Below are 24,144 nucleotides of genomic sequence, written 5' to 3' on the forward strand. Positions count from 1 at the left end.
AACCAGAGAAAGGTCATGTCGGAGCCCGCAGGGCTCTGTTTAAACAGCCCCTCTGGTTTCTCCTTAGTCGCTTGCCCTAGGGCCCAGGACCTGCTGTTATCTGCTCTAGTGAAAACGCACTTTTTTCTTCCTGGAAGGAAAAGGCACTCTTTCTAATTTCCACAAGCTAGTGGCAGGAGAGCTGGCATTCTTTCTTCCCTGCCTCCTACCCTCTCCACCCCTAAATCTGAAAAATGAAGGCAAAAGCACAAAGGCATGCCCTGTGTGAGAGGCAGCTATTCTGCAGGGGCTGTCACAGGGACAGCTGCCATTTCCCAGCTACCTCCCATGTGCTAGGTACCTGCCTCAGCTCTGGTGGTCACAGCCACCCTGCAAACTGTGGCTGTTTCCAGGTTACTGATGAGGCACAGGGTGGGTCAGTTACTCACCCAAAGTCACACAGCTTCTAAGTGGCAGGGCAGGGATTTCCTCTCCTCTCAGCTGCTAAAGCCTGCACTTTTTCCACCACCCTAGACCAACCCTTAGGGGAAGAGGCTGAGAAACAGCACCATAGACCTTTCCACAGATGAGTACAGCCTGCTTTTCCATTCCACAGCCTCCCTTCCTGCTGTGTGTGACACACAGCACACATGGCATCCCCATCTCCTATCCTCCTAGAAAGGTTTTAACTTTTTAAATTAAATGAACTTGAACTAATGGTGTTTGGAGGGATATGAAAAAATATTTACAGATATTCTGCCCCAAATAACCAGCTGGGGACCTTGGCAAGATGTTGGCCATGCTGAGGCGAGAGGCTGCCACATAGCTGTCACCAGGTCAGAGCCCGGGATGCCCTCCCCAACCTGGGCAAGCCTCAGGCTAAGCTGTGGGGCCAGTGCTCTCACACACAACCCGTCCTGCTGTAAACCCCACAACAGCCAGCAGGTGACCACACAGGTCTCTCTGCCTGGCCCCCTCCTCACCCACCCGTACCCAGGGGCAACCCTGCTCTCAGACCCAAATCCAACCTGGGGCGTCCTACACTGGCTCTGGGCATGAGGACAGGGTGCAGGGACAGCAGGTGCTCCGCCTCTGGGCATGTGGCCACCTAGTCTGGTTTCACTCAGCACAACTCGTTTTTCCAATGTCCCAGTTTCAGCCTCGCTTCCTGCAACCTAGGCCGAATTGTCCAGCCCAAATCTCCATCCCTTGCTCATGGGGCTTGGCTGGCCAATGGCTGGGCCTGCTGGGGCTGACATGAGCCCAGATAGCTGTGAAGGCTGGAGATAGAGGTGGTGTTAGACGCCTTTCAGGATCTGTGCCCCATCCCGAGCACCAGCACCAATGTGCCCACCAGTCAGACCCATTCCTCCTACTCTAGGCCTTGAGGACAGAGTGGTGGGCCGCCCCTTTCCTGGCCTCCTAGAACAGGCTGCTCTTGGCTACCCACAGGCCTGCTCTCGGCCCAGCACCAACCCTGGGGGCCAGGGAGAACCATGAACCAGATGTAGGCTTCCCTCACCTTCCCTTGCAGCCAGCTGGTGGGGGTGTCATATTGTAAGATATATTTGAACACCTGCTATGTGCAGGGTTCTCTGTAGGGGAGAAGGACTCAGGGTGTAAGACACAGTAGGTGAAGAAGCTCCCCATCTAGACGGAAAGGCACCATAAGGCAGAATTCGTTGCCTAGTGGTTGTGCTCATTGGCAAGTGGGATCTATCCAACAAGAACCAGGCATTAACTCTGGGCTGGAAGGGCCCACTACCGGCTGGCCTTCGAGCCCAGTCCAAGGCCTCCTTCTCCTGGAAGCCTCCCTGAGCTGTCCAGACCCTTCCATACTTTGTCATTTGTGCCACATATAAGGAACAGGGAAACTCTTAACCCACCTTATCTGGGCTGGGGTTTCCAGAAGGAGAGCTAGTTCCTATCTTCAAGAAACACATGCAATGAGAAATACAATGCCATGTGCCAAGTGTCCGAGGCAAGTATAAACAGGGCTTTAGGGAGGTACAGAAGGTGAGGTTCCAGGGCAGTGAAGGCTGCCGGGAACCCACCCCAGTCCTCCAGCAGGACCTTGCTCCAGCCTGTGCCCGATTTAAACTCTGGCTCAAACCAGCCCCCAAACCCAAATGTGCTTCTTTGCTGAGGTTAAACAACTCATCTTTCTCCGATTCTGATGACAAGTCTGCATGTTTAAGTCTCCTTTTGGGCTTTTCTATTTATGTTGTCATTGATTACTTTGCTTCTAACTCATCTGATTTCAATTTGGACTGATTTGATCCTAATTTTATTACCATGTAATCTGAATGCACATAATTACTGTAATTATGCTGTTGAGGGAAACGGCTCCTCCGCGGCGGGAAGACCTAAATTTAGGGCTTCCTGGCAGGGGCGGCCGTTGGCTGGGTGGACTCACAGCCACCTCAGAGCCGGCAGCTCCTGGGAGCACAGATCTTCTCCCCGTCCCACCCTCACTGGGTATTTGGGCCTCATCCCAGTGATGAGTTTAAGGCCCTTCTCAGGAGCTCTGGGAACACGCAGGGGTGTGAGCTACGGGCTCAGTGAGCCCACCCCCTGTATCCTCTGGCTCACACCACCACCTGCTGCTGCACGTGCTCAGCCTGGGTGTCTACTCTGCCAGCACCCATACACTGCACACATCCCAACGGCACCCTACCCTCTAGGGCGCAAGATGCCAACAGTCTCCCTAAAAATACCTGAGGATCAAGGAGTTTGCCTGCTAATCACGGGGCTGAGGAAAGCAAGCTGCGACGGAAAGGCCCACTACCGGCTGGCCTCTGAGCCCGGGCCACGGCCACCACCTCCTGGAAGCCTCCCTGAGCCGTCCAGCTCTTTCCATATTTTGTCATTTATGACACATATGAGGATCAGTGAAACTCTTACCCACCTCATCAGGCTGCCTCATCTAAACGCCTAGAGCCTATTGCAAATCAATCTTATAGAACAACATCACAAAGCCTGGGGTCAAAAGCCAAGCTTCCCCCTCTTCCATCATTCACAGTCCGGAAGAGCCAAGGCAGGGCCCTAAGGGCACTTCATACATGGGGACCTGAGGACCAGGGAGCAGAGGGGAAGGTGCTGTTTCCACACTCTCCTGACAGGGAGGCACTACGGCAGAGAGGGGATGAGGCCCACTTGGTAGGGAGGCAGGGATTCAGGAGAGAGGGGGTCCTCAGGCAGAAAGGGTTAGAATTTAGAGTCTCCATCTCCAGGGCTGGAGGAGTGGAAGAGGCTAATTCTAAAGTGCCTGTGGTATGTACCTGGGCCCCTGTTGCCTTGGAACAAGCTGGGCCCATGACAGTGAGGGTAGGAAGGACCATATATGGGAGAAACTCCTGGGCCAATGAAGGAACTGGGCCTATTAGCCTGAAGAGAGGAGAGGTGGGTGGGCTGACAGCCAACAGGCGAGAGAGATGTGCACTGTTCTATGCTCTACGTTGCTCAAGAGAGTGGCAATGGGACCGCCCCTGACATCAGGAGGCTGACGTGGACCTTAGGAAGCTAGGAAAGTCAGCAAGGGAGCTCCCAGAGAGAGAAGACATCCATGTAGAGGCCCTGCCTCAAGACGCACCCTGCCCAGGCCTGGAGCAGCAGCTGAGGTAGTCTGTGGGGCGGAGAGAGCACCAAGGCAAGGCCTGAAGCCGACAGAAGAGGATGCCTTTCCATTCTGCCCAGAGCTAGTTTTGACTTTGAAAGATGGGCTAGCCCAGGTAACTCCAAGGTCCTGCCTACTTCCCACAGCTGGGCGGGTGGGGGCATCTGGACTTTTGACTACATTTGGCTCCCTGGAGACATTTCAAGGCTGAACTTAACAACCCAGCACCATTCTGCATTAGGGGGCAGCGGCTGGAGTTTTCTCAGACATTTCAAGGCTGAACTTAACAACCCAGCACCATTCTGCATTAGGGGGCAGCGGCTGGAGTTTTCTCAGAAGCCTTTCTCCACCCCTTCCCCCGCAAGCCTGTCTGCTTCGCAGCTCCCCTCACCCTTTACATACACGGCAAGATGCGCCCACCCCCACCTCATGCCCACCTGCCACAGGAGGCTGCCAGGACCTGGGCCCTGCCCACCCCTGACCCCGTAGCTCACTCACCCAGTGCAGGGACCCTATGCAGACCTTGGCAGCCATCAGGGGCACGGTGGGGTCAGAGGGCCGCAGCTTCACACATTCCCGCAGCAGCGACACAGCATAGGATGACTGCAGGAGAAATGGCAGGCAACACTGTCACTCACGGCCCTGGGTTGCGACAGACTGGATACCTCAAGTTCACAGTGGGGGCAGCTCCCAAGCAATCAGCCCTTGCTCTGCACACCTCTCCTCCAAAGCCAGGAAGAAGCCAGGCGGGAGGAGCCCCGGCAGTGGTGGCAGCCAAGTCCCTCCTGGGTCTCAGTTTCCTCCCCTGGAAAAAGAAGGCTGTGACCTTTGCCCAGAGACAATGTGACAAGAGCTAAGGTGTCAGCAGAGGGAAGCTCTTCAAAAGGACTCCAAATGTGAACCAGAGACATGTTAGAGGTTTAGAAAGGGGCTCCCTCAAACCTCTGAGTTCAACACCCTTGGTTTAAAGGTGATAAGATGAGGACAAACCTACTTAGGGACATGGATGCAGGGCCGGTGGTGGGAAGTAGGGGGAACATAAAAGCTAGCCGGGAAAGAGCCTGAGACAAGCCATGGAGATGGGGCCACACCAGCAGTGCTGAGGATGCCCAAGCGCAGAGGGAGGGCTGGGGGGAAGCACTAGAGCCGGGCAGGCCCATCACCAATCACAATAATGAGAAGAACACCAGCTAACCCTGATTTGCGTCTTACTAGGCACTAGGCACTGTTGTAAAGTCAGAGGTCAGCAAAACCCAGCCTACATCTGGCCCTCTGCCTGCTTTTGTAAACAATGTTTTATTGGAACTCAGCCATGCCCGTTCTTGTGGGTATTGTCTACGGTTGCTTTCCTGATGCAAAGGCAGAGTGCAGTAGTTCCCAGTGGAGGCTGTTTGGCCTGCAAAGTCAAAAATGTTTACTACCTGACCCTTTACAGAAAGTCTGCTGACCCCTGTTCTAGGTGCTTTATAAATATTAAGCCATTTACTTTTCACAGCTCTCCTATGAGGCAGGCGCTATGTCCCTATTTACAAATGAGGAAACTGAAATGCAGAGAAGTAGCCCGTCTGAAGTCACATTCGCCCATAAGTAGCTGAGCTGAAGTTTGAACAGTCTGCTCTAAGCTTGTAACCACTGCCCTATCCTGCCTCTGCAGTGACAGCTTTGGCCAGAGGGGAGGCCTCTGTCTCCCCACTACACACACACAGAGGCAGGAGCAAGTGTATGTAACTACAATTCCCACAGGCAGGGCTGTACTGTGGACTGAACTCCCCATCACTAACTAGCTCTCACCCTCCCCAACCACTCCGGTGGCCCTGCTGAGGAAACGGGGGCTCTGGAGGGCTCCCCTATCCACAGCACAGTGTGAGGACTGGGATATGCAGGCCTAGGGCCCCACTGGTCTGTGCCCGCCCATCCTGGACCCCTGCCTGTCTCTCACTCCTCCTCCTTTCCCTGTTGAGAGAGGAAGAGCTTTTCTCAGCCCAGACACGACAGACTTCCCTGGGCTCTGGGCTCAGGGCTCAGGTTGAGGGCTTGCTCTGCACCAAGCATGGGGCTGGGGGCTGGGGGGTGACTGCAGGAAGGCGAGCTCAGACAAAGCCCTGCCCCGCTGCTCTCTCAGGAAACAAGGGTATGAGGCCGAGACCAAGAGACTGTTAGTATATGACCAGCTGGGAGGCTGGGAGACTGCAGGGGGTGTTGGGCCTGGGCTGGAGTGAGGGCAGCCATCCCCGTCTTCTGAGAGAGACTCTCTCCTGTGAAGGCCACTCACAGTCCCCTCTGCCTACGCACCCCAGCAAGCCTTGGCCTCCTTTCCTGGCTGCTGACCTCTGCACCCTGGAAATACAGCTTCTCTAGCCCGGACCCTCCACGTTCCTCCCCGACCACAAAACACTGCTATTTAAGGAGCCATCTGAGGACTCCACAGTCGGAGCTGCAGCTCTTTTTTTTTCTTTTTTTGTCATGCTAGTTACCTAGCAACACAGCCAACGTGATTGCCGAAGAGATGGAGAAGAAGCTACCTAAATCATGCCATGGAACTCATTCTCTCTTCCTGCAGGTTGAGGTGCCACATATATTTATATCTGCCTTGCCTCACCTTCTAGAAGACCTTCTATGTACAATTGTAGGTACAGAACCTTGACTCCCACCTTAGGCTCTTGGCAAAGGTGAGGTCTGTCCACCCTTCCAAGGGCTGCCTGGGCCAACCAGGCAGACTGATCTGGTGTGCAGGGTTCCTGGGGGAGTGGGGAGTGGAGAGTAGAGAGTGGAGAGTGTACTTCCAGAACAATCTCCTGCTGCATCAAATGCAGGGGTGGGTGTAATCCGTGTCTCCAGCCTGTGGGGCCTCATACATGAGGAATTCACTGATCACCCCAACTTCCTACCTAAAAGTCCATTTTTTGAGCCCACCTTGCTGGCCTGGGAAGGAGCTGGACTGGGATACCAGCACCCTGGATCCTGGGATGTGCCAGGTTGCATCTGGACCTCTCTGAGCCTGGCTCTTCTCAGTAAGGAGGTTGAAGACCTCCCAGGCTAATGTGACATCATCTCCAGAGACTGGGGGCTTCCAGGAGCACCCCCGGAAATTAAAGCAAACTTCCATGTGCAGTGCATTATTCTGAGGAGGGGTGCCCATCATTCATCAGCATCTCAAAGGGGTCCATGACCCACAGAAGGGTGAGAACCATTGTCCTGGCCCTGGGCCTCTCCTCCTGATCCATGTGCACTATTACAAGACTAGAGGCATTTTCTGTTTCCCAGAGGCAGTAAGCTGTTGCAGGCCAGGCTCCAGTAAGCTCCAGCCTGACCCCTGCCCCTGCCCTAGGTCTCGTGCTATCTGTGTCTGAACTCTCCCTGAGCCTGGACAAGACCTTGCTGAGCACAGAGCTAGGGGACACTGTGGCATGACTTCAGGATGCCCTAGGAGGTGGCCAATGTGATGGCAAGGGGAAGAGGTTTGGAAAGACAAACGCCTAGCAAGGTAAGGGGGGTGCAGAAAAGGCTCCTCACCTGATGCTCGGCTGTATTTCCCTAGTCCCTTCCCACCTGTCAGGCTGCAGCACCTGCTCTTCTGCCTGCTCCCTTACCAGGACCTGACCAGCACACCCTCCATTCGTGGAGGAGGTGCTGGCAAGCCCAGGAGGGCCCTGGCTGCGAGGCTCGAAATGGCAGGTGGCGCAGATGGGTTGGGGGAGGAATTCCCTTAGCCCCACAAACGGGCTGTGGGTGTTTATAGCTCTGAGAACGATCTGTGAGCCCATGCCACCTTATTTCCTGCACTCGTAGCATCCTCAGCCCCAACACCCTCAGCACCCAGCTCCGGAAAGGTTTCCTTTCATGCCACTGCTGAGAATAGAGGCTTATGTAATTATGTGATTCTCATCGGAGCAAAACCAAGGGGTGCGGGGATGGGGCTGGGTGGGTAGAGAGCAAATGCAGCTCAGGAGACGGGGGTAAGGTCAGCCCTGCTCCGGGCAGAACTCCTCCTGATCACCCCACCACGCCCACCTCGCAGTGCTCCCCCAAACTCCCTCATGGGGCTCTGCTCTATCCTTCAACCCCTCCCTCCTAGGCAAGTCCTGGATTTATGGGAAGGTTCCTTCTTGACACCAAGCCCGTGGGCAGGAAGAGAGATGCAGCCCAAGTGGAACAATGGAACCCACGTCCATGCTTGTCTCATGTAGTCACACCAACCAACTCACAGATAGAAATGCCATGATGCCCCCGTATACATGCACATATGCTCAGAGAAGAGCACCCATGGACTCACACCTGCACATCCGGCACACTTGTAACTCACAAGTAGACACCAGATTCACACAGGGGTCTGTGTGTGACCCTCCCGTGCCCCTCACTCTCCTGGAGACTAAAATCAGCTGCTGGACAATATTTCTGAATCACTGCACCGCCCTCTGCCCACTTCTGGGAGAGACTAGAGCCCCCAGCACACCTTGAGTCTTACCTTCCCACAAGCTACCATGGAGAGGGCCACCTGGTACCAAAGATGAAATTCTCCAAAGGCAAACTTCATGGCTCGTTCCAGGCACTGGGGAGAGGGAGATGGTCAGCACCTCCCCTCCAGGGTCCTCCCACCCTCAGCCCCCCCCATATCCATCCAGCGTAATCACTGCCCAAGTTGCTTCCCGCAGGAGGCTGCCAGAGGCTTGTACTTGGTTCCTGTTAGAAAACGCCAGGAATAACCTGTCTCTGCCACTGGCCTGCTCTCGCCCTCTCTGGCCCTCGGCTCCCACTTTTCTACCTGTGAATGTCTCATGGGATGATGGATACAAGTGAGTGAAATGAGATTTGTGAAAGTGCTTTCAAAATGTGAACGTCCAATAAAAATAATAACAGCTGACATTTCTTCTTACCATTGTGCCGGGCACCATTCTCAGTGTTCTACGTGTATTAACTCATCTACTCTTCCCAACAACTGTGTGGGGTGGGTTATCTAGTTACCCCCATTTCACAGATGGGGAAGCTGAGGCTTGAATGACTTGCCAGAGTCATAGTGCTGGTAAGAGGCAAAGCTGACTGACTTCAAAGCCCGTGGACAGAACATCACCCAAAAGTACAGGCTTCATTCTGCTCTCCTCTACAACCCTGGAGAAAAATCATTTGCTCCCTGGGCCTGTTCAATCCTGGGCCACCGCAAGTCAGGGGCAGCCTGTGAGATCTGACAGTCCCCAGCAGAAGTGGTTCCATGTGAAAGAGGCAGAAGCCAGCATGTGAGGCCAGGATGCACTACATGGTCATGGTCATGGCGGGTGAGGGTGACAGAGGTAAGGGGTACAGGACCCGACGGCAGGCACTTTCAGAGCTCGGTGGCCTGGGTTCCCCCATGATGGCCCAACATGCACACCCTGCATCACCCTGGGCCGAAACCTACCTCTCTCGGCCCCACCTTCCTCACTGGTGAACTTGAGAGACCACTCATCCCCCCTCACATTAAAGGAGGTATCTTCTGGAAGCACCTAACACAACGCCTGGTGTGAGCAGGGGCTCAGCAGGTGTCACCACCCCTCCTCTCGGGAGCCGCCCCCAAATACACGGAAAGAGCATCTGCTGCTCAGAGGGCCACCTGCACAAGGAGCCAAGGGCCCAGAGCCACCCCTGATCCCTGCGGATCTGAACGCTCTAAAATGTGTGTGTGCCATTCGCACTGTGGGCAGGGGGCAGGAGAGGGGCAGCTCCGTGCTCCCGGTCCCCACACCCCGGAGAGCCCAGCCCATGAGGCGCTGCCCCAGCAGGGTCTGCCCAATACAACAGGGGTGCTCTGTCCAGCAGGGATGGGAGGGGATCCAGGCACACCTGACTCAGAACCCTCCCAAGAACGGAGCTGTACCCCTTGGTGAAGGCAAGGAAGGGACAGTGGAGGACAATCCTCCATTTGACATCCTCTGTGGGGTCCTGACTCCAGGGGATGGAGTAGGGGGGCCGTACCTCGGAGAGCATGACGTACTGCCCCCTCCTGCCCAGCGTGATACTCAGGAGGTCGTAGATGGCCGCGGCGTTCCGCAGGCTCACTGCCCGGTCCTCCTCCTGCTCCGGGGCCCGGCTCAGCACCACATCCCGAGTAGCCTGCGGGGAGACACAATTTAGGAAAGGTCGAGGACTGTGTGCCTGTCCCCACAGGGCCCCTTCCTCAGAGACCCAGTGACTGTCACTCTTTGGCCACTGACCCAGGCCACTCCTTTTCCCACCCCCATGAAAGAGAGCAAACCCTCCCCCCGGAGCCCAGGCTGGGGTGACAGAGCAGTCCTGCGGACCCATGTCTCTGGTTTCCAATGTTTTATTCTGCAAGATCCCAAACCTACATAAAAGTCGCAAGAATAATCCCACAGCAGTAAACCCAGTTGTTAATACTGACCACATGTGCCCTGTCTGTCTGTCTTTCTCTAATGATAATACTAGCAGTACCAGTCAGTTAAGGCAACACGGCCCTTCACCCCTAAATACAAGAGGACATTCTTCTTATAACCACAACAGAAATGCCAAATTCAGGAAGTCTAACACCCCTATTTCCATCCTTTAGTACTAGCTTATATTCAGATTTTGCTGCCTGTCCCACTGACGGCCTTTCTGGTACTGTCTCATCCCAGGATCCAACCCGGGACCACGCCGAGCATGCAGGTGTCACGTCACCTGAGTCTCCTTTCATTCAAAGAGTCCCGCAGCCCTTCTCTGCCTGCCAGGACACTGGCATCTTGGAGGATACAGGCCATCTGTTTCGTGGAACAGCTCCTTGTGTGTTTGCTCTCGTCCACTCACAGAAAGAGCTGCAGGTAATATCTGAAACTGTCTTGATCGGGTGAGTGGCTCTGCAGCTTGACTCACAGAATGGGAGCCTGGGCAGTGGCCTCTCAGTGCCCTCTTCTCTTCCTCTGCAGGTCCCCCAAGTCCCCTCTGATAAGGACCCCCCATACCTCCTTCCCATCACCCCTGTGTCCAGCCCAGATTCTTCTGACCACAGAACTCTCTCCTCTCTGTCCCTCCCCAGAAATCTCCCCACAACCCAAGGTCTCTAGGCTTGGCGTCCAATACTCAGGTGTTTAGCTCAGAGTTGCCAGGTGGCTGCTCAGAGAGCGAGGAGGTGAGGGAAAATGAGCTTTAGGAGTGGGAAATTCAAGGGAGGAGCCCTGTATCACCAAGCCTGAAATCTCCCCATCGGGAAATGGGGGCCCTCTTGTTCTGTGGCCCATGGTCACACCCCATCTTGTACACTCACACGCTGGGGACAGCACTCAGACTCGGGAGTAGCTAAACAGGAGACCCAGATCCCACTGGTCAGATCCCACCAATGTGTCCACAGGTTGTCTTCACCACCTCCCTCGGGGCAGGACTACTATCCCCTCCTTCTCCAGGTCAGGGGCTGAGGCTCCCAAGGGTGATGGCTGCAGAGGCAGAAGCTCAACAGCCTTTGGACTGTCGGCTCTGGATGTGTCCTGCTGTGCAGGCCTGAAGTGGGTTCCATAGAGGCTTCTAGAAGGCAAAATGCCTATGAGACCCAAGGATGTGATTCAACCACAGAGGCATTTCAGTATGGCAGGCCAGTGGCCAGGGGTCCTGATGGCTGCCCCTCCAGGCACAACAGGCAAGAGCTGCCCATCACCCTGACGGACATGGACCATCCCCAGGAGAGGGTGCTGGGGGTGCCAGGAGATGCCCAGAAAGGCTGAGCACTAGTGCCAGCCTGGTCAACAAGAGCCGGCCAGGCTCCGAAGAGTTAAGGGAGAGGAGTGGAGTGGGAAAGAGCCAGAGAAATCTCCCTCCTTCCTGGTGAAATCCACCCACACTGGCACCAACAGGAAGAGAGACGAAATTCTAAGGAGAGCCTTGGCAGGAGCTTTTTCACCGAGGAACACAAAACTCACTCTGCCCCTGGCCAGGAACCTCCCCACTCCTCCACCTCCAGCAATTCCCCAGCTCTGGTCTCCCAGGGTGGGGCCAGGAGGGGGAGCCCCCACCAGGCAGCAATGAGGGTTGGGGGGCAGTTAGGGAATGAGAGGATGGAGACACAGTTCCTTCCCTTGGGGAGGGGCTACAGAAGCGAGAAGCAGCAGCAGCACACGATGCACAGACTGAGCGGAACTGCCCTAGAGCTCTCGGTGGGGAGAGGTCCTGATGGAACGGGGGCAGGGCAGGCAGCCTGCACAGGTGGCTCTTCTGCAGGGCGTGGGGGGAAGCCTGCCAGGCACATCCAGGACCTCGGGACCCACCCATGTGGACTAGTCTCATGCAGAGGATGGTCAGCAACAACCTCTGGCTGGCCTGTCCTCCAAGACTAGCCCCTGCCAGACCCCAACTCCCAACCCCCAGCCCAGGATAAAGTCCTAGCTCCTTTCTGTGGCTGACAGGGGGCCTGCCCACTTAGCCAGCTTCTCCTCTCCATTAGCTCCCAAGTCCTTCCCTACAGCTTCCTCTCCTCACCAAGCCTGTGTTTGCTTTTGTCAACATGGATGTCTCCTGGCTCCTCCAACCTAACTCAGGTATCCTTTCCTTCCACCACTGGGCCCCCCTCATCTGCTCCCAACCCTGGGCACACACTCTGGCCCCTGCATGCCCCGCTGGCTCATCAGATCTTGGGGCAGGCCCGCACACAGCACTTTCAGGTGACATTCGAAAGAGAAAGATTTCTGGGCCTGGTGTGGACACTTCCTCCTGTTGCCCGAGACCTTGATCTTTAAGAGAACAATGTCTCTGAACGTGTGCCTGGTGGGAGGGAGGCATGGATTTCCAGTACTGGGCAAGCATGAGGTCAGAAAGACAGGAACAGAGGAGGGGATTACAGCAGCATCTCATCCTCCTGCAGACCACCCCCACCCCCAACATGCAGACAGCAGGGGAGGCATCTTCTCAGGGGGTCCTCAGGGCTTGGCACCTGTGCCAAGAAGGAAGCGTGGGTCCCTAAAGGAAAGCCCAAAGCAGAAGTTTGCTAAGTGGTTGCTATGGTTTTGGGGCAGGGCTGTGGTGAAATGCTCCACTGCGTGCAGGGCAGCTGGGCAGCGGCTGCGTACATAACCATGGTAACAGGGTAGGGTGGGTCCAGAGCAGAAAAAAGGAAATTGTGGGGGCTGGCAACAGGGTAGGAATCCCCATGCAGCTCAGGTGCCAGAGCAGGCCTCAGTGCCCAGGGCCTCAGACCCTCTGGGGGCTTCAAGTCCCTGCCCAGGGTGCCCCAGGTGTGCTACTCCATCCTCCGCTGGGCGCACGTCCTTGAGGCCAGGCGATGCTCACAGCTCCATCAGCAGCCTGCCCTGAACCAGTCCCAACCACACTCTTTCCCTTCCGCCATTTAAATGTCCTCACCAGAAAATCCTCTGGATCACGTGCAGTGACAGACATGAATATAGAGAGTAAACGTTCTTCTCACCATGGTGCTTCTTACTCGTCTTGGGAGTAACAGCAGGCTATTCTCCTCTGCTTTCCCCTGCAAAACCCCAGGGCCCCCCACCTCTGGGGGTGTCCTGTTCTGGTTTAATCCATGCATTTAATCCCAGGCAGGGCTTAGCAGCTGTCCCTGCTCCTAGCCTTCGGCCCTCTGCTGTCCTCCCAGGGGCAGTCTCCCCAGACTAAGGGACATTTACCCCAGGCCCCCAGCAGGTCAGAAGAGGAAAAGCCAAAGAAACGTGCTTCTCTCCATCCCCCCATCATCCAGCATGACCCACTTGTGGTCTTTGGACAAGTATCCATGGAGCAAATATGGGACCTTATGAAAACACCCTGGAGCGCATCTCCATTTCCTAAGGTACATCAGCCCACAGGACACCTAAGGCCAAGTGGTTCTTGCTCAAATAGGCATTCCTTATGTGTGTGCCATGCATCTGAGGAGCTGAATTATCACTACCATCATCTCATCTGGCCTCATAGTACCCTCATGAAGGGGCAGAATGAAACCACCGAAGCCCCCTCTGCAGTCCGGCGGCCAGTCCAGGACGCCTTCTGCTGCCTCATGGGACTCCTCGGCCAGCCCCAGTCTGGACCCTCTGCTGGCTGCAGGGCTGCAGATGGCATGGACCTTCACTTGGCCCAGCCCTGTTTCTCCTCTCTGGTCCTGGACACAAAGAGGGTAGGAGAAGGAACTAACTGGTGAAGCACTTGGTAAGTGGCATCTCGTAATTCTCAACAACAACCTTCTTCAGTTCTATTGTCCTATTTTATAGATGAGAAAACTGAGGCCCAGAAAGGCTCCTCAAGACACAGATGGGGGTTTAGGACCCAGAATAGAACCTAGATATTCTGACTTCACTCCTGGCTCTTCCCTGCCTCCTGGTGCCTCTGAGGAAGTGTCCACTAGCCCCGCCCACACCATCAGAGGCCCTGGGGTGGCTCTGCTTAGGAAGCATCAAAGCAAAACACAAGGCTAGGCTTTCTCCATCTGGCCTCAGGTGCTGCTTCTCTGCAGAGAACAAGCTCCTTGGACCACGTGTCCAGGGTCCTGCTCAGCCCTGCTCTCAGACACTCTCTCCGCTGGCCAAGGAGCCAGCTTTAGGGACCACTGCTCACCCCAGAAAGGAGTCTCCTGGGAGCATCTGTGCCTAGTGCCTGCCCCTCCCTGGAGGACGCTGCCATGTTCTCCCTATGCTGTCATCCCCTACAGCAGACATAATTACCACCGGCTCTTGAGCTGCCAGTCTACCGAGCCAAGAAATAACATGCTCTGTGCCGCATCCCATCTACCCAGCGACCCAGGCCGGGCCCACGCCAACCCCCGCCCTCCTGCAGCATTGGGCTCCTGCAGCAGGAATCAGAGCTCTTCCTGCCAGCGCGGGCGAGAGGCTCTCCCACCTCTGCTGCTCCGAGTGTTCTGAGCTGGCAGCGTTAACAGACCCTTTACTGTGGCAGCCTGCAGCACGGTGGGGCCTCGTGTAAAAGCAAACCAGGAGCCAGGAGCTGGAACAATCTGCGCTCATCTGCCCAGTCCCCGATGGAATCAAGCCCAGGAAGCACTTATTTTTTTTTAAACCGAACAGTATCCTCAAACCAATTTTTCTCCCAACCAAATCTGAGCCGAAATGTTTTCAAAAATTGCTGAGTCAGAACCCAGGATTTATCAGGATAAAACAAACACGTCTTGGACATCCACAATGTACCAGGAACCTTCGTGTTCATTTTCTTACTTCATTCGTGCAATCCCTCCAAGAGACACCTTATTAGCCCCATTTTACAGATGAGAGAACTGAGGCTCAGGGAAGCAAGACGCATGCCCAGGCTACACAGGTGGTGAATGTCCAATTCAAGATTCAAATCGCTGGATGGCTGACACTAGGCATGGAGGGCAGTTAGTTTGTTAACCCGCAGGGTCCCAGGCCCCAGAGGTTCACCCACCCACCCACACTCACTCAATCAAAGCCCTTTCAGTTCCCAAGAGCCTGACACCAGCAGCAACTTCTCCCCTAGATGAAAGAAACAAGGGCCCAAAGATTCGGATTTTAGATGCCCTAGAGCAGGATTTTAGAAATGGCAGAGTCCTGTACCTCCTGGTTACCCAACTGAGAAAATCAGGCTGGTTTTGATACACGATTCTTTCAAAAGCTAGACTATACACTTGGTATTCAGCAGATTGAGGTAATTCCTTTTGATCTGGGGACGAGAATTTCTTCCATGTCCCTAGACACACACTCCACATCTGGGACAGGGGCGTGGTTTAACTATGCGTCTTTGTAACTCCAGTGCTGAGCACGGCCTGGCACACTACACTGTAGCTGCCCAAACAAGATTAGATGGATGGACAGAGATGAGTAGATGGGTGGGTGGACAGATGGGTGGATGGTAACTGGGTTAGTGGCTGGATGGATGGGTGGGGATGGGTGGGGGGATGAATTTTTAAATGCCCTTTTGGTCCCCAAAACTGGATCCAAAACACAAATCTTCTTCAGCCAGTTACAACTCACATTCCCTTGCACTTCTGTGAAAGCATTTGTAAAGTTTCTATGTGCCTCTCGAAAGACAAGGACTCTCCATTCACTCTCAACACACTTAGCCTGAAGCAAAAACCCTATCCAAGGTACCAGTCCCACACCCAGACCCCACGCAGGCTACTTCTTTGAGTTCCAAACCACAAAATACGGGCTGCTGATGGACTCAGGAAACCTGCAAACACCCTCTCCCAGAGCAGCTGCTCTGGCGACCCTGGAGGCAGAGAGCTGTGATGATTACGCCTCCTGGCCTGGCTGTGCCGGAGCAGCTTTTACTGCGGCATAATGAATTCTGCAGGTGAACCCAAGCAGCAGTCAAGGCAGCCAGCTGCTCCTAGAGTTTTCTCCCCATCATGTGCAGCCAAACCCAGCCAGTATTAAAGGGAGAGGAGGAAAACCCCGCTGGTACGTGAGGCCTGGCTGAGCCTCAGGGGTCAGTTGAGGGGTCAGAGCGGGAGCCCGGGAGGCTGGCAGCGGTGACCACACCTGATGGAGAATGGGACCTGCGGGGAAGGAGGGGGTAAAACAAGGCCAAGTGAGAAGTCAGAGGTGGTCTGTTCACTGAGAAACAGTTTGGAGCCACAGTGGCCAGATCCAGACCCCAGGTGGAAAGCCCCAGTAGAAGACACCAAAGCTACATCCAGCACCCACGTCCTCCCTCAAATATCTGAAGCTTCTAGATGTGTGATAGGCTGGGTGTGAGCAGGAAGAAACCAACCAGCCAGCCCTGGAAGAGAGCCTCCTCCTGGCTACAGTGTACACGGCGTCTGAGCACTTCCTCGGCCTTGCATGCCACAGGGAATTCCCAGGACACCCGCCTGGCCAGCTGGCCTGGGCCCCCAAGTCGCCTGTGTGAGCTGGCTGATCACACACCCTCTTGCAAACGGTAAAGAGCTGCCTGGAGGGAAACTGTATATTTAGGAAAATTCACCTTGGCTCCAAGTGTGGGCCACTTTTTAGTAAAAAGTCATTCTCTACTTAGAGATACAGGGTAGCTTGAGGGTTTGGGCAGAGGGAATAACTTTAATGAAAGACATCTGAACTCTGGTCCTGGGTACCCAGATCGAGCAGTGGCCACAGAATATGCCTGTGGATACAGAGCCCAGCCTCTGCCCCTGCCAGGGAGAAAAATGATGACCATTCTCACCGACAGCTATGTGCCTGTTTACAAAGCCCTCCTCAAGCCCTGCCTCATTTGATCCTCAAAGTTACTCACTGGACCTTTTATAGATGAGAAAATTGACCATCAGAGCAGTTACTGAATCATGGATGTGATTTGAATCATGCCTGCAAGGATTATTAATGTGTGACTATGACCAAGACATGTACCTGTCCTGGACCTCACTCTTCTCATCTGTATGATGGGAACACATTAGTATTAGACTGAATAAATAAACAGTTGTTTTTCACGTGGCTCAACACAATGCCTACCTATATGAGATAACCAGCTTAGAACCTGGCAGAGAAAGGACCTAAGAAATGTTCCCATTTTCACCTTTTTATTTCCAACCTGTGGACCACACTGTAACCCTTAGCACAAGAAGGTGACCGCAATGACCTGTGTTTCCTGAGACAGGTGACTTCAGTACAGTTTCACCTGACGGTGTAGATGTTGAGGCAGCTGACGGGGGTGCAGGGGGAAGCCAGAGGGTACTGGTCTATGGCTGAGGTTCCATAATTAACATAATTAACAGGGTGTAGGCTATGAAAAGTACACCGTTCTCCCATGAAAATCAAATATGGCACTTGGTACCTCCACCTCCACATCGGGCTAACCAACCAGCTAGATGTCCCCTCCCGGGAGCAAACACTGACCCCCAAGCACTCACTCTCCAGACCTTTCAGGACCACGCTGGCCAGTCTGCCCTTGGGATCCTAACACCCACACCCCTTCGTGGGCACTCTCAAATCCAAATGAACTCCACCGCACTGAGGAAGGACACACTCTCTCACCCCTAGACCAGTGTCCCTCCTTCTGTCTACTTGCTGGGGGACCTGCTCAGCCAGAGGCAATCCACTGATCAAAGTTCTCTAAGCAAACCCTGGCATCACACAGACCCAGGTGTCCAAAGACCATTTGTTTCTGGCTGTTTGGTGGAACCCAGTTTCTTGAACTCCACTTTCAGACACTGCTCTCAAATGCATCATTTTAAAACACTTACTTCTCAAACAAGGGGTCCTCAGCTCATAAGCTCCAGGGGGCCCCTCAGTTAGAGGACCCTTGGCTCCTGCTGCTCCTGCCACCCCTCCTCCAGCTCCCTCGGACCACCCATCCCCATATCACCACCTCCAAACCACCCATCCCCATCTCACCGCCCCTGGACCACACAACCACACCTCTCTCCCTCGCTGAGGCTCCGAGGCACATGCGTGCATGTGTGTTTGCCTGGGGCAGGAGAATTGGGTCTTATGAAAATAATCTAAACAGCATTTCACGCATGCTATGTCCAGCACACCTCTCCCCCTCAGCCTTAGAGTCCACAGCACTCAGACACCAAAACCCTGAAGAGCTGAGTAATGAATTCGTTTACTGCCCACCTCCCTCACTAAAATGTAAGCTCCATGAGGGCAGGGAGATTTCTCCGTTTTTGTTTGCTGCTGCATCTCTGGCATCTAGAACAGGGCCTGGCACAAAGTAGATGCCACTCAGTATTCAGAGCTGCATGAACAAGCGTCTTGCACAGGCACCCGTACCTCTGTGAATGCCTGCTGCCCCACAGGGGAGGAGCAGAGGCTCACAGAGACTAGGAGACCTGCCCAGGGCCCTCAGCTGCTGAGAAGCAGAGCTGGGCTCTGCATCCGCGCCTCTGCCTTGAAAGCACACGTTCCTCTACCCTCTTCCGTCGTCACATACCCAGCACAGAGCTGTTCATGCAACATTCGGTTGACTTGCTAAGACCTTTTGTAATTACAGCAGCCGCGGATAAGGGCTGGTTAGCTCAGTCCATGCCCACACCTAAATCTCATGACAAGCCTCACCCCTGGCATCGGGGAGCGTGAGCTTCAGGCCCCACGTGGTAGCCTGTGCCGGAGCCCCACAGCCCCACCTCACAGTGCAGAGGCAGGAGGCCCGGGAGGAGGCCCTGGAGCTTACCATGGACTCGCTGATGAGCAGCAGCAGGAGGGCTTCCTCGATGTTGTCTTTCGGGCAGTAGAGGCTGGAAGACACAAACGGCAGCCCGGCTCCAGGGTGCTGGCCCGCCACACTGGCCCTGCTGCCCCGGAGTCAGCACCTGCCCTGGTAAGGTGACCCTCTCCTGCATAATTCACGGGCACCGGATCCCACTGGCAGCTCTTTATCGTGCCCCAGAGTTATGGATCGAAAAGGCTGCAGTGGACCTAAGGCTGGAAATCCTGCGATGCTCTTGAGGGGAAATGCCCCTTCCAGCCCCCAGCACTGCATGAAGCAGCTGGGGCGAGGAGCAGAGAAGCACAAGGAAGCAGCTTTGCTGGGCCGCTCACAGGGCCCATCTTCCATTATTGGCATAAGCAAGACTGAAGGTGCATTAGGACTACTGGGAAGGTAGGTATCCCCAAATAATTTATTTGGCCTTTGGATGCCTTATAGGATCCCCTGAGCCCCGCATCCTCCACCCCCAAGACCTGCCTTCTTCTCTAGTCTGGCTCCTGCTGATACTGAAGAGCCTGCCTGGCAGTGAGCTGGGTGGTGGCTGGAGAAGAGCGTGGGGCAGAGAGAGGGGCCACCAGTGGGGCTCAAACCCCAGGTATGATGGCATGAGCCTGGCGTGGTCCCCAGAGCAGGTAGGGCTTACTTGTCTCCTTCATAGAGATGAGGTTTCCGCAGGGCCTGTGTGATGAAGGAATTCTCTTCCTTGCTCATGAACTCGGGCAGCGGGTGGGACAGGGGGCTCCAGTAGCACTCCTCGCTCAGGGAGTGCAGCAGGACCCCTGCCAGGTGCTTGGCCGCCATCTGGCAGAGAGGGGGAAACTCAGTCGCAGGCACCTGTCGGCTCTCCCCTGCCGTGGCCTAGCAGGCCCTCCACCCACCACCCAGCCAAATCTGCCTGCTTGCAATGCACTCTCCTTCCGGGAGGCCCACCACTCCACTCCCAAGGAGCCCCCTCACTTCTCTGTGTCCCCATCATTGAGCTGTCCCACCCCTTCTGTTGGCCTCTGATGGCTCCTCCTTTATCTTTTGTCCTTGCTCCTCTCCTAGACAAGAGGTGCATTTCCTTCGCCTCCTGGCCCCAGGGAGCCTGGTACAGCTCTGAGTTCATAGGCCCTTGCAGAGCATAAAGCCACCAGCACAGGCAGCTCTCTCCATCAGATAACTTTCTGATATTGGACTGAAAATTCTAGGGCGAGAGCAGCTGTGGCCCTGATTTGGGGTGAATAAAAGCCTAAGAAGGCAGGTGGGAACTGGGGCAGGAAAGCAAGCTCAGGTTATCTATTAAGATCATAAACAAATCTCTTAAGAATTAGCTCACCACCTTGCTAGGAAGGGATGACAGGCGGTTTCAGCTCTGATCTAATGCTAGGGGTTACGTGTAGCACTGTGATGAGAAGGATGCTGAGGACACATCCTAGGCTGAGAGGAAAGGAATGCTGAGATTGACTAACAATGTCTGCTGTGAGCACAACAGGGAGAGGACAAGCATGCATGCAACACATGGTCATCCCTGATTCAGGGGCTGCCTGCTAGGACTTCTGCTGTTTCCCACTGAAATCGACCCCTGAATAAACCGAATAAACCAGCCACAGCCAGCACCCAGCCCTGGGGCCTCCTCCGTGTTACCACTTTGAAGTTCTGAGTTGCTTTGGTCTCCACAGAGCGCAGGACCTCCCGGAGCTCTCTCATGCCTTTTACGATGTTCCTAGTGGGAAGACAGCAGAGGCAGGGTCATTACCAGCCTAGTTCCCACAAATGCAGCCTCATCAAACCTGCAGATGCTAGGACTGTTTGACTGTTACTTAAAAACATCCAACAATTGGCATGAAAGGTCAGAATTGTAACACCAGGATCCTAGAGGCCCAGCACATCACTGATCAAAGAACAAGAAGGCTCCTTCTTGCCTATGGCCTCCCCAGACACTCAGGCCTCCAGTTCACCACCAGAAAGGGACCAAGACTGAGTATTTCAAACAAGATGTTATCTTGGCCCAAGTGCTTTGGGCTGGTGTCAGACTTTCTGACTTGAATCAGCCTCAAATTCTCCATCTTCACCTGCCACATCTGGTCTACACTGAAATCCATTCTCACCAATCTGTCCCTACCACCAGGGCCCCAGACTGGCCTGCATCACCTGGGGCCTAGACGACAGTGACAGCTGGTCTCACCCTCTCCAGTCAGCCCCCTGTGCCTTAAAGTCATTTTCAAGCTTTTTAAAGTGTGATCCATAGTAAAAACTACATTTGACATTGCAACCCCATATATATGCACACATTGCTTACATGAAACTCAAGTTTCTATCTCTACTACATGCAATGCAATCCACTCTGATATTTTCTATTTTATGTCTCCCCCTACTTTCCTATGTTTAAAATGCTGGTTGCAGCCCACTAAACAGATTTTGCAACCCACTAATGGCTGTGGCCTGAGTTTGAAAAACTGCACCTCACTGCTCCTGGAGGGCTCTGCCGGACATGCAAAAGTCATCTTCTTCCTCCCCAGGTTGGCCCTTCATCAGTGCCCCCAGGCTTACAGAATCCAGTCCGGGCCCTCAGCATGGCATCCCAGGACTGTTGGGTCTGCCCCTTGCCTCTCTGCCATCTCATCTCCTGCCACTCAAGTCCCTTTTGAACAACTATCCACAGTTACCAATGCCAAATCTTGGCACAGGCTTCTCCCACTGCCTAAAAGAGTCCTTCCCCTATTCATCCTTAAAAAAACTTGTGTTTTCAAACATAACTTTCCAACATCATTTTTTCCCTGCAGCCTTCCCAGACCTCTCCCCACATGTGACCCTCCCGACTGCATAGCTCTTGCCCTGTGTTAACTCCTCTTTTGAAGCAAGCATGGCATTTTGCGGTTATTTTCCATTTACAGGCTGACCCCTTTGGCACTGTGCATCCCCTGAGGGCAGGGCTCCTGTCTTGTTCCTGAAGCTCAGCCCTGGCATGTGGCGTGTTCCGCAAATGTCTGAGGACCATCCTCCTCACTTGTTCCAGGGGTTCCCTGGATCACAGCTTACAAGGGAAAGCAGAGGCTTGCCAGGCCAGTAAATTTAGAAATGAGAGATCACAGAGGGTGAAAACCCAAAGGTGGAGGCCAGGACAGTCACGTGAGCCCCTCCTGCATCTTTCATGCATGAAAAAGATTCCTGGGAGCTTTGGAGCCTGGAGCCATAAAAAGATACGACATCAATTCCCTGCCTTCTGGGAACCTCTGGTTTCAGACAAGCAAGCCCCAAATGTGCAAACAACCAACATTATAAACTCAGATCCCTGTTCATAAGGCTGAGAACGGAGATAAAGACCTGTGGGATAGAGTCAGAGTCACAACGATCTTCCCTAGTCTGCTTAGAACTGCTGAAGAACCAGGAGGGGCCGGTAGCACAGGGCATCACAGGGCCCTGAGACAGTTCATGCCTGGGCACTGCTGCTGAGGGCCATGTGGCCCAAGGAGGGGCTCACCCGTGTGGGTTGTGCATGGTCCCTTCCTCTATAAAACCAGGCCCTCAGCTTCAATCAGCATCTCCCAGACTCGGTCATCTGCACACCACATCTATAATTTTTGCCTAGCTGTACACCATCAGTGTTATTATTCTGTGTAATGCTTTTCTTTTTATCTTCTTCCTTTTTATTTCAGTAACTATCTCATTTTAATCAAAAATACCTGAAATCATGGATTTGGTGTACCTAGTTGTTTTGTTTCAGGGTTTTTTTTTTTTGCCAATAATTATTAAATACAGAAGTACTTTTAAAAAGTTAGTCTATGCATCACTTAAAATCACCTTGTGTATCCCTAGAAGTCCTCATCCCGCACTTTGAGAAACAATGGTTTAGACCACAGGTCTAAAGTGGGACCAACAGCATCAGCATCCTGGGAACTTATTTGAAATGCAAATTCTGAGCCTTCCCCACTCCAGATCCGCTGAATCAGAAAATCTGATGTAAAGCCCAGCAATCCACATTTTTGTCAAGTTTCCAGAGGGTTCCAATGACACTCAAGTTTGAGAACCATTGGTTTAGATGATCCCCAGCGTCTTCTAGTGCTCCCCTGCTTATAAGTCAGGTTCTAGAAGGGACAACCCGAGCTTTGCAACCAGGTCCTAAATCTGTAATCTAGGAAAAAAGGTAGCCTGAGTCCTAGTCTCCCCGTCTGTAGGAGGAGTCCTCTTTTGCTCACAGTGCTGTCAGGAAATGAATGTATGTGAAGCCCCAAGCACACCAGGCATGTGGTAGAGGCTCAATGAATATTAGTCATTTTCCTTTCCCCTTCTAATTAGGGTCCGAAAGATCATATTACTTATGTTTTAGTTTGCCACATCATTTTGCATGAAATTTCAGGAGCTAACGGGGAGGGGAGGGGAATAAAGTAATCGAGGCGCTCCTCCAGCTTTGTGTCCATCTTTCCTTCCATTAGCCCTGCCTCCTCAGGGGACAGAAGAACAGGATTCCTTGGCAGGCAAACCACACCCAGGGACAAGCTGGGAGCCCCCACAAGCCTGAGTGGGAGAGTCTGCAGCAGAAGTCCTTCAGGCCCACCAGGCCTCCACCTTAGAAAAGAACCCGGAGCTGGACAGCAGGCCACAGGCCCGGCGAACTGAGGGGAAAACCCGACAACAGCCATTACCAGGCAAGAGGAAAAAGACACACACCGCGCCAACTTCCAGAAAAGGGAGGAAAGGGTTGGTTCTGGGAACTCAGTCTGCAGGAGAGCTCTGCCCTGGCAGCTGGGCCAAATGGCCACATGCTGAGGTGGGCTGGACCCTGGGGCTGCCCCGGAGGAGGCCGGCAGCTCGCAGACCTGTGGGTGATTTTCCACTCTGTGGGCTACCTGCCAGTCTCCTGCCTGGCAGCCCAGCCCAGGCTGCTCCCAGGAGGCCAGGGCCAAGAGGGACCATGGCCCCTTCATCCCACTGCGATGCAAGGATTGTCGTCTGCCTTTAGTTTCTCCATCATCGACGCTCAGCACGCTCCCAGACCAGCAGCACTGGCATCGCCGGGGGGCGTGGGAGAAATGCAGACTCCCAGGGACCCTGCCTCCCCCAATACACACACAACTGAGGAAAGAAAGCTGCATTTTAACAAGATCCTAGGCCTGCTACGTTGTATATTTTTACTATTTTCAAGTTTATAAAGGACTTTGGTATCTAAATAAGCCCACAAATTCTCCAGCAAGGCAAATAATCACCCTGAGACATCTTCTGAGTAAGTCTGAATTTTTACTGACCACAGGTAAAGAGAAAAATCAACACAAGTTCTGGTGGCCAGGGCCAGACAAGGGGAGACCCAGCTCGCAGCTGGCCTGTCCTGTTCTGCGCTGTGGGAATGGCCCTCTGCCTCGGCTCACCCCTCTGGGAAGCAGGACACTACACGGGGTTTCTCCCACCAGCCCAAGTAATCCTGCCCAGGGCCCACACTGGCGCTGCCAGGTACTGCTGGGCTTTTCCGAGCCCCGTGAGAGGCCAACTTGAAAGATCTCTTTGTTCTGGCCTCTCGCGCT

At 54.0% G+C, this 24,144-nt stretch overlaps 1 protein-coding gene across 2 annotated transcripts in view; it reads right to left on the bottom strand.

The window, feature by feature from the left end:
• The window catches only part of TTC7A (tetratricopeptide repeat domain 7A), a 117,375-nt gene that overhangs the window by 49,845 nt on the left and 43,386 nt on the right, over positions 1–24,144 (bottom strand). For both annotated transcript variants that reach the window (XM_006216440.4, XM_072937771.1), the window contains exons 6-11: positions 20,273–20,351; positions 19,290–19,447; positions 18,611–18,674; positions 9,542–9,679; positions 8,061–8,144; positions 4,094–4,198 (exon numbers count right to left, since the gene is read on the bottom strand). In XM_006216440.4, coding sequence (XP_006216502.1) covers positions 4,094–4,198; positions 8,061–8,144; positions 9,542–9,679; positions 18,611–18,674; positions 19,290–19,447; positions 20,273–20,351 — 628 coding nt within the window. The remainder of the gene's footprint in view (positions 1–4,093; positions 4,199–8,060; positions 8,145–9,541; positions 9,680–18,610; positions 18,675–19,289; positions 19,448–20,272; positions 20,352–24,144) is intronic.

The sequence above is a fragment of the Vicugna pacos genome, chromosome 15 (genome assembly GCF_048564905.1).
Source record: "Vicugna pacos chromosome 15, VicPac4, whole genome shotgun sequence".
Lineage (NCBI taxonomy): Eukaryota > Metazoa > Chordata > Mammalia > Artiodactyla > Camelidae > Vicugna > Vicugna pacos.